This window comes from Leucopleurus acutus, assembly GCF_964270905.1.
Source record: "Leucopleurus acutus genome assembly, chromosome: X".
In the NCBI taxonomy this organism is placed as follows: domain Eukaryota; kingdom Metazoa; phylum Chordata; class Mammalia; order Artiodactyla; family Delphinidae; genus Leucopleurus; species Leucopleurus acutus.
This window is the reverse complement of record NC_139148.1, coordinates 42,576,790-42,587,374: the sequence shown is the minus strand read 5'-3', so window position 1 is coordinate 42,587,374 and position 10,585 is coordinate 42,576,790. Positions and strand designations below refer to the sequence as shown.

At 53.4% G+C, this 10,585-nt stretch overlaps 1 protein-coding gene across 1 annotated transcript; it reads left to right on the top strand.

Annotated features, from left to right (window-relative positions):
- Window positions 1-1,990: 1,990 nt before the first annotated feature.
- Window positions 1,991-7,197, top strand: KCND1 (potassium voltage-gated channel subfamily D member 1; the record flags this gene model as incomplete). The annotated part of the gene is made up of 6 exons (XM_082864945.1): window positions 1,991-3,111; window positions 4,825-4,987; window positions 5,090-5,173; window positions 5,262-5,360; window positions 5,632-5,882; window positions 6,969-7,197. The coding sequence occupies 6 exons, from the start codon at window positions 1,991-1,993 to the stop codon at window positions 7,195-7,197; spliced, it is 1,947 nt and encodes a 648-aa protein (XP_082721071.1).
- Window positions 7,198-10,585: the final 3,388 nt, after the last annotated feature.

Below are 10,585 nucleotides of genomic sequence, written 5' to 3'. Positions count from 1 at the left end.
CCCACCAGTTTTCCCCCACCCCCCCTTCTTCAGCCTAGGGTGCAGGGAGGGGACACAGCGCTGCATCATTCCCCGTGGCACTCCCCGCTCTGGGGCCATTAACAGACGCCTCCCCATCGATCGGATCTGCTAAGTGCTGCTGATTCAGACGGGTGGGGGTGGGGGCCCCTGGGGGCAGAGGGGGTAGGATCTGGGCAGGAAGAGGGGGGAGTCCAGGAAGGAGGTGGGGAGAATTGGCAAAGCTCCCTGCCACCCCCATTTTCCAGATGACGCGACTGAGGCCCAACCAGCTTTGTAGGAGGCGGAGTCTCCCCAGGGTCCCTCTCAGGCAGTCCTAGGGGAGGGGGCTCTGGGAGCCACGAGGCCCCTCCCTGCCTCTCCATCTCCCGGCAAGCTCAGAGGGGCGGGGAGAGAGAGCCAGAGGAGGTGGAGAACTTGGGCAGCTCTGCAGAGTGGGGCAGGAGCTCCGGTGTTTGGTACCCCCAGCCCCACCGCTGTTGCTGCTGCTGCAGCGGGGACACAGGTGAGGACGGCCCTATGGGGAGGGGGAGGGGACCACCAACAGTGCTGTCCTTGTCCTTCCCTGGTCCAGCCCCCAGGCCCTAGCCCATCCTGGGACAGTCCTACTGGACCTTGTCCTTCCAGAGCCTCCTTCCAGGGACCCAGCCCCCTCCTCCTGCCTGTGCTGCCTTCTCTCCCAGGCCTGGCTGTGGCTGCTTCTCCTCTTCCTCCTCACGTCCTGCTGCCGCTACTGCTTCTGCCGCTGCCCAGCACATACCACCAGCCCCTCGGGGTGTGGTTTCCCCAGACCAGCCCCCAACAGTGGGACGCAGCCTGATCCCGGCCCTCCTGGGCTCCTGTAAGGCCCAGGAGCCCCCCTCCCTGCAGACACACCCAACTCCCTTTCAACACCCCACCCTGCCCTCCAACCCATTTTGAGGGGGACCCCGTCTTCCTCTTATCTTAGTCTTTTTTGATTCTCTGGATGCTCTGGGGCTATGCCCAACTTCCTTCCAGTTGAGTCCCAGCCCTGAGGGGTTCTCCAGGTCCCTTCCCTACCCCCTGAACTCTTGAGAGGGTGGACCAGGCTTTCTCAGCCCCCCTGGATACCCTTCTCTACCAGACACCTCTCAGCCTCTGAAAAATAACCTGGCCCCATATCTAACCCTTTAGATACCCCACCCCCTTCTCCAGCCCCGCTAGGGGGCCCCACCTCTCCTTCCTTCCCCAGAACTCCTGTAGAGTGTGGACACCCCACCCCCAGGCTATTCTTGGCAGCTCTAGGCACTCCCAAGGCACCTCTCAGCCTCTTTACAAACTCCTGGCTCTGTAGCCACCCCTTAGATGCACCACCCCCTTTCCTAGATCCATGAAGGGGCTCCAACCCCCTTATCTTCTCCCCAGAAGTCTTGAGAGTTTGGACAACCCTCCTCACCTCTCTCAGTTCCTTCAGAATCCCCCTCCAGACACTCTCAGCCTCTTGCAAACACCTCTGGTTCCATTTCTACCCCTCCGGATGCCCCGATCCCCTCTCCAACCCCACTAAGCGGTTCCAGTCCCTTCTTCCTTCCCTCAGAACTCTTGAGAGTGTGGACAACTCCCCAGTGTTTCTTGCTTCATTCTAGACACCCCCAGATACCTCTCAGGCAGTGCTGACCCCTCTAGAATCATCTCAGTCTCTAAACACTCCCTCGGATCCTTTTTGGCACCTCTAGACGCTCCTCTTCTGCTCCTCTCCATGTCCCCTAGCCCCTTCTCACTCCCTCAAGACATCGCCCTGGTCCCTCTTAGACCCTCTACATGTCCCCCAAGCCCTTGCCCATCTCTCTAGGTCCTCCTCCCGGTTCCTCTTGGCCTCTCTAGACACCCCCAGTTTCCTTGTGCGAGTGGCCCAGGGCCTCTCCAAGCCTCCACCATCCTGGAGACAGCCACATTCTCCTAAAGGCCAACCCCTCCCCCACAAGTCTCCGTGGGCCTGGGGCGCGGCAGGATGGCAGCAGGCGTGGCCACATGGCTGCCTTTTGCACGGGCGGCCGCGGTGGGCTGGCTGCCCCTGGCCCAGCAGCCCCTGCCCCCCGCGCCGGGGGTGAAGGCAACTCGAGGGGATGAGGTTCTGGTGGTGAACGTGAGCGGACGGCGCTTTGAGACCTGGAAGAACACGCTCGACCGCTACCCAGACACTCTGCTGGGCAGTTCAGAAAAGGAATTCTTCTATGACGCCGACTCAGGCGAGTACTTCTTTGATCGCGACCCAGACATGTTCCGGCACGTGCTCAACTTCTACCGCACGGGCCGACTGCACTGCCCACGGCAGGAGTGCATCCAGGCCTTTGACGAAGAGCTGGCCTTCTATGGCCTGGTGCCTGAGCTCGTGGGCGACTGCTGCCTCGAAGAGTACCGGGACCGCAAGAAGGAGAACGCCGAGCGCCTGGCGGAGGACGAGGAGGCCGAGCAGGCCGGGGACGGCCCATCCCTGCCGGCTGGCAGCTCCCTGCGGCAGCAGCTCTGGCGGGCCTTCGAGAACCCACACACGAGCACCGCAGCCCTCGTTTTCTACTACGTTACCGGCTTTTTCATCGCTGTGTCGGTCATCGCCAACGTGGTTGAGACCATTCCGTGCCGCGGCCCTGCACGGCGGCCCCCGAGGGAGCAGCCCTGTGGCGAGCGCTTCCCGCTGGCCTTTTTCTGCATGGACACGGCCTGTGTACTCATATTCACAGGTGAATACCTTCTGCGGCTGTTCGCGGCCCCTAGCCGTTGCCGCTTCCTGCGGAGTGTAATGAGCCTCATCGACGTGGTGGCCATCCTGCCCTACTACATCGGGCTCCTCGTGCCCAAGAACGAAGATGTCTCGGGCGCCTTTGTCACCCTGCGGGTGTTCCGGGTGTTCCGTATCTTCAAGTTCTCCAGGCACTCACAGGGCTTGCGGATTCTGGGCTACACACTCAAGAGCTGTGCCTCTGAGCTGGGCTTTCTCCTCTTTTCCCTTACCATGGCCATCATCATCTTCGCCACTGTTATGTTTTATGCCGAGAAGGGCACAAACAAGACCAACTTTACTAGCATACCCGCGGCCTTCTGGTATACCATTGTCACCATGACCACACTTGGGTGAGTGCAGACCCTGTGTGGGGAGCTGCCCGATCAGTCAATTACACTCACCTTTTCTGTAAAATTAAAAAGGTTAGATAAATGATCTCTCTCTCTCTATTTGAACTTCAATTTGGTCATCTTTAAAAAGTGAGGGAGTTGGATTAATCTCCAAATCCCTCCCAGCTCTGACAATGCCTTAATTTTCAGGTCAGGAGACTTGGGTTCAACGATGGTCTTAGCTGCACTCTTTCTGTTGACCTTGTTTTCTCTGGGCTAGTTTTCCCCTCTGCAAAATGAGAAATGATGATCACTTCAACATCCAGAGGGGATTCAGTGACATCATGGTTATGAAAGTTATCTGAATGTTTCTGGTGCAGGATAAATAGATATTCGCTTTCTATCACCCCTTTTTCCATCTTGAGGACCCATGTCTCCCAACCCTTTAGATTCATCTGCTGTGTGGGGCACTACCTCTGTGGCTCCGTGATTCCTTGATGTTTCCCCAGAACAAGATATTTTCGGCATCATTTTTTTTTTTTACTGCCAGTCCTTGAGAGGAAATGGGATAAACACATCAAATGAAATCACCAAACTCATGTTGTTCTTAAAGACACTGTCTAGGGCAGATAACTGTGGTCCTTTTCTAAATTCCTATCACTGGGATTAGGTATGCAGTTGCTGCTCAGTATCTGTTGAACGGATACATTGGGATTACTCAGGACCTTAGTAGTAGAACAGAAAAATTGATTTGAGGTTTCTAAGAAGTAGAAATTAACTCTGGTTGGAGTTTCAGGATTGTATTGACAAATACTGAGCACTGAGAACAGGTTGGAACTGGGTATTTTGATGTCCTTTTATCCTATTCAGTCCTCACAACAACCCTGGGAGGATGTCTCATAGTTGAGGACACAGTCAGAGATGATACATCACAGAGCCAGAAATGGCCAAGTTGGAGAGACTTTTAAATGAGTCAAAGTAAAGAAATAAGGAAGAGGCATCCTGGGGGAGGGGGTGGGGGCAAAGGCCTAGAAGCTGAAGACTGCAGAGGCTGCATTTCTTTGGAGGGGATCTGATTGGTCCTGTGGTTAGAACAAGAGTATGCTGTGTGATTTTGAGCAAATCAGTTATGGAACCTTGCTGAGCTTCACTCCCCCCACCCCCAACCAAACAAGTTGGTAAGATTGGCTCTGCTCCATCTCCATGGGAGGGGGGGTGGTATGGAGGAAGGGAGGGAGGAGTTTCAAGGCTCCCCCCCTATTTTTTAATATGAGGACAGTTTCAAGGCTTCCCCTGGGGGAATAAGATGGGGTGCTACCTAGAGAAGGTAAGACAGACACAAGCAAAACCAACAGAGCACTGCTCCCAGGACTCAGAGCCCCTTAGCTGGTTTGTGGTGGTGGGACTCTCTCTCCGGGAGGCTATATTTACTGCCTCTGACTTCCTCCTTCCCCCCTATGCTTGGTATTAATAGATTTCCAGCTGACTCAGATGCCCGGTGCATGGCTTGGATGGGGGCAGCAGACAGTAGGGGCTGAGGGCCCATTTCTCATTTGACCCCCACTGGTGGCCAGAGAGGTCATTCCCCAATTTTTGCAGAGCAAGAAACTGAGACCAGAGAGTTTGAGTGCCTGGCCAGGGTCGCAGAGTGAGTCAAGTTGGATGGGATGCAGTGGGGGAATGAGGGGTGGGTGGGTATTTTTCTTGACCTTGGCTTACCTCCCCCGGCCCCAGCTACGGAGACATGGTGCCCAGCACCATTGCTGGCAAGATTTTCGGATCCATCTGTTCACTCAGTGGCGTCTTGGTCATTGCTCTGCCTGTGCCAGTCATTGTGTCCAACTTTAGCCGCATCTACCACCAGAACCAGCGTGCTGACAAGCGCCGAGCACAGCAGGTAACTGCGCCTTCCATCTGAGTACCTCCTATTCCCCACACCCCAAGCCAGTCTACTCTTATGTTTGCCTACCTGACCTTCTATCTCCTCCTCTCTCTGTAGAAGGTGCGCTTGGCAAGGATCCGGTTGGCAAAGAGTGGTACCACCAACGCCTTCCTGCAGTACAAGCAGAACGGGGGTCTTGAGGTGGAGAGGGGCCTGGATTGGGGTGGGAGGTGAGCAGTGACGGGAGGAGGAAGGTGCTGACCTCATCCCTCTGCTCTATCCACTCCAGGACAGCAGCAGTGGGGAAGAACAGGCGCTGTGTGTCAGGAACCGTTCTGCTTTTGAGCAGCAACATCACCACTTGCTGCATTGTCTAGAGAAGACAACGGTGAGGCCTAATGAGAGGTGGTGTGGCAGAATGAAGGGGGTCCCTTTGCCAGCAAGCCAGCTCCCTCCTGGGATGGGAGGCTCACTACTAATTGTGGAAATCACACAGGGCTTCCCGGAAGAGGCCCCAGTAGAGCTGAGCCTTGAAGGATGGGCAAGGGAAGGGAAGAGAGAGCGACTTACAGAAAGGAAGGAATGGCCTAAGCAAAAGCCTGGGGGTGAGGTCAGCTTCCTTGTGGTGCCCTGTGACCATGCCTCCCTTCTGCCCACAGTGCCATGAGTTCACGGATGAGCTAACCTTCAGTGAGGCCCTGGGCGCTGTCTCGCTGGGTGGCCGCACCAGCCGCAGCACTTCCGTGTCCTCCCAGCCAGTGGGGCCTGGCAGCCTGCTATCCTCTTGCTGCCCCCGCAGAGCCAAGCGCCGTGCCATCCGCCTTGCCAACTCCACTGCCTCGGTCAGCCATGGCAGCATGCAGGAGCTGGACACGCTGGCAGGGCTGCAGAGGAGCCCTGCCCCTCAGAGGTAAGCATGCTGACCTGCTGTGCAACCCCTCTCCCGGGGAAGCTCAGAGCTTGGACCAAGGGGTCTGAGATTTCATGACTCCAGGCCTCCTAGCAAGTCAAGCTCAAACCCAAACTCCTCCATGCTGGAAGCTTGGGCTTATCTTGTCTGGAACTCCTCATTTTTCATTTGTACTTTCAATAAACATTTATTGAGCATCTCCTGTATGCTAGGCACAATTTGGGGCATTTTGGAATTCACTTTAGTTTAGGAGTTTAGTTCAGTTTTGGCAGTGAATAGAACAGACAGAAATCCTGACCTTATGGAACTTCTATTCTAGTGAGATGAGACAGTTAAAAAACAAATACACAGATGATGCAGTGTGTTAAGTGCCAAGGAGAAAAATAAATCAGGGATGGGGGATAGAGAGTGTAGAACAGGGTGTGATGCAGTTTTAACAGTGTGGTCGGGGAAGGTTTTGCTGAGGTGACATCTGAGCTGAGATCTGAAGAAGGAGAGGGAATGAGCCACGTGGATACCTAGAGGGAGAGCTTTCCAGGCAGAGCAAACAGCCTGTGCAAAGGCCCTGAGGCAGGAATGGGTCTGCATGTTAGAGACACAGCCAGGAAGCTTCTGTAAGTAGAGTGGAGTGAGTGAGGGGGAGAGTGGTAGGAGGTAAAATCAGAAAGGAACAGAAAGGACCAGATTGTGTAGATCTTACAGTAGACTGTTGTGAGGACTCTGGCACTGCAAGGCGTAAGCACAATAGATAACACTTTTATGTGTGTGCTCATTATGTTGCAGACACTACTCTGAGCATTTTGTATCATTTATTATCTTATTTAATCTCCACAACATCTCTGTGAGGTAGAAAACATTGTTATTCCCATGCTACAGATGAGAGAAGAGAGGTTTAGAGTGGTTGAGGTGGGATCAGGACTATTTGACTCCAGAGCCCTCACTCTGCACCACCATAATTAAGGGTGCAGGGGAAGCATTTAGCACAGTGCCAGGGACCTAGTAGGCACTCAGTAAATGTCATGATTGCCGTGGCAAGTATTAAAATAACTTTTTAAGAACCTTCCATCTTCCCACCCTTATCCACAGCCGCTCAAGCCTCAATGCCAAGCCCCATGACAGCCTTGACTTGAACTGCGACAGCCGGGACTTCGTGGCTGCCATCATCAGTATCCCCACCCCTCCTGCCAACACCCCAGATGAGAGCCAACCTTCCTCCCCTGGCGGTGGTGGCAGTGGGGCCAGCAGCACCCTCAGGAACTCCAGCCTGGGTACCCCTTGCCTCCTTCCCGAGACTGTCAAGATCTCTTCCCTATGAGGGACGGGCCTGCCCATCCAGAGCGCTCTCCCAATTCTTGGGGGCTCCCTTCCAAAGCCATATTTTGGGGACGCAGAGAAGGGCAGCCTGGGGACCCCTTCTGACCCCCACTGAGAACTATGCAATGGAGTTTCATGGAATGGCCCACCTGGTGGGGAAATAGCCAGGGAAAGGGAAACTTCCCCCACCCCAGACAGTTTTCCCTGTGGGAGGTGAAGCACTGGGCTTCCTCAGGCCCCCAGCCTCCTTGCCCCAGCACACTGGGACTGGCCCCTCTACCCAAGCGGGCCTCCTGCATGCTCCTCCCCTCAGGAGTTCTGGCCCAAGAAGAAGAGGTGAAACTTCCTCTTCTCTCTGGCTGAGCTGTGGAGGTTTGGGGGTTCATAGAAGAGAACCCTCACTTCTGATCTGGCCTCTAGAAGAAGTCCCCACCCTCCACCGGGCCCAACAACTCTCAAATTCCGAAGCTTGGAATGCAACCACAGGCTTCATGGGCTGTGGCCTCAGCAGTGACCTTGGTTCAGGGGTCAGGCTGCCTTTCCCAACACACACAGATAGCACAAACACCACCCCCCTTCCCTGGCTGCTGGAAATGGGTCCCCCGCAACCCCGTCCTCCACTGGGCCCCCAGCAAACTCTAGCAATAGCAGCTGCTGCCATGACATTATGCAAAGCCTCTGCCCAGTTTGCTGCAATATTTACATCTGCCCTAATCATAGGGGCCACCTCTAACTACTCCTCCTTCTCTCTTCTCTGGCTTGCTTCCTTCCTGGGTTGGGCTGGAGTCTGGACTGGCTGAGATAAAAGCCTGGCAGCTGGCGAGAGCTGGGCTGTGTTTGGAGATCATGGGCTGATTCCATGTTCTTGGGCAGGAGTCCAGAAGTGGCAGGGGCTGAGGCCTGGGTTGTTCCTGAGCTCTGGGAGCTGGAGGAGGCAGGAGGAACTTCTTGATCTCCTCCTCCTCCCCCACAATGCCTTTTCACATATCCCTCTCTCTTCTCCCTCTTCGGTCACCTTCAGGAACTCTGTCTGCTCTCAGGCTGAAATCTGGCATCATCTCAGGTTCCCTGTCCCCAGCACTGTCCCTGTGGAGCTGGTGGCTGACAAAGATGTAGTTTCCATCAGTCAATAAAACCTGAGAGGAGAGACAAGGATGAGCACCTCCTGGCTCTGTGGGCTTGGGGGCTGGGTTGGGCTGGAGGGGTTGAAAATACTCCAATTTCAATTCCTTTTAACTAGTAGAAGGGCTGTTAGGGGAAAGGTATGGGAGGTGGATGGTTGCTGGTGTGTTTTGGAAGATGGGGATCTAGGAGAAATGAAAGAGGGTGGTCGAAGAGGTGAATCTGCAGCCAGTGACGTAGGCTAGGAGGTCCTGAGACATGCCCCATGGACATAATCTGCTCTAGCCCCCTCACTCACAGATGGGGAAACTGAGACCCAAAGCAGCACACGCTTGGTTAGAGGAGACTTGAACCCAGGCTTCCTGACAGCAAACAGCTCTGAACTGAACCCTGATGAAAAGCATCTCTCAGTTTGGCGAATTCCCCTTCCCTGTGGATGTCCCCTACCTGTATTCTCTCTTCTGGACTACTGGATATACTAGACTAGTGTAACTGAGCTCTGTGGAGCACAGAGAAGACAGACCTTGGATTCAGGTTGACCTGGATTCCAGTCCCTGGGTGAGAGAATCACTTATCTTCTCTTGCCTCAGGTTGCTAATCTGTGACATAATCATTCATCCATTCACCAAATATTTATTAACTGCATATCATGTGCTAGCCCTAGGGGTACAAAAATGGGCAAAGTAGACATCATCTCTGATCTACAGAGGTGAGCATGGAAGGCAATTAAGCAATTACAATATAGTGTAGTAGAACCAAGATTAGTGGATTACAGAAGCATATAGATGGCAAGAGAACCTAACCTGGCCGAACAATGAGCTGAAGTTAGCCAGGCAAAAGACAAAAGAGTGAAAATGTTTTAGGCAGAGGGAACAGCATGTGCAATGGCCTGGAGGTTAGAGCGCCAGCTCAGGGCCTTGGGAAACTGAAGGGGTTCAGCACAGCTAGTGAGGAGAGTGTGAGACTGTGACGAGGGTGAGGATGTAGAAGTAGGCCAGATCACAAAAGGCCTTTGAAGCTATGATACAGATGTGGACTTCATCCTAAGGATAATGGGGACCTCTGAAGGCTTATAAACAGGAAAGTCATCGCTAGTTTTGTATTTCAGAAGGATTATTCTGGCTGTGGGGAGTGGGTTATAGAGAACCAGTCCTGGAGGGAGGAAGAACAGTGAGGAGGCTTTTGCAGTTGCCGAGTTGGCAGGTGATAGTGGCTTAGACGGGATAGTGGCAGTAAGAGTTGGAAAGTCAAGAGATTTCAGAGATAGGACTGGCAAGATTTAGGATTGACAGGTATGTGGGAGTTGAGGAAGAGGGAGCAGTCAGGGTTGACTCCCAGGTTTCTGCCTTGGGCAAAGGCTGGAGGGGGTGCCATTCATTCACTGTCAAAGGGAACATCAAAGCTGTTGAGCACACAGTAACAGGCACATAGTAAGTACTTGGTGAAGGTTAACTACAATTATTATCATAAGTTCAGTTTTAGATGTGTAGTGCTGGACAAATATTGAGTAGGGAGTGGGATACATGGATCAAGTGAGATGGTCCTGAGAAGATTCAATGTGATAATGTACACAGGCATTTGGCACAGTGTCCTAAACACAGTAAGCCCAGTAAACGTGAGTCTTCTCCTCCCATTAAGTCTCAAGAGCAGAAAACACCACCATAGTCTGTTTATTACCAACACCCTTCAGGAAAGAACTTCAACTAGGGTTGGCATCTGAAGGGAGACGTTTAGGTGGCACTCAGAAGAGCTTTCTGATGGCCTGTATATGGCTTGGCTCTTAAGACTGGCAGGGAGCCCTCACCTCTCACAACAACTTCTCGGTTCATGAGCTCATCTCAACTCCATAACTACTCCCTGAGGTAGTCTGGGCAGGCATTATCATTCCCGTTTTACACATGGGTAACCTCAAATTTGAGACACAATGACCTCCTCAAGGTCATACAGTTGGTAATGGTCCACCGTGCCTGGGACTGAGGTCTTCCTGACTCCAAAGCCTGGGGTTCTTTCCACTGCACTGCAGTGCAGACTAATTTATTGAGCACTTACTAGATGCCAGGCACAGCACCAGACGCTTTGCAAGCATTAACTTCTGATCCTTAAATTGGGATTATCATTGCCATTTTACAGAGAAGTAGAAATTGAGGATGGGGTGGGTGTTAAATGACTTGCCAGATATCACTCAGAAGGGGCACAGCTAGGATTAGCTTGTAGCTCTCCATCCGTTCAGTAGCAGGAATTTTACCAACCTTATTGCGAGACGCTGG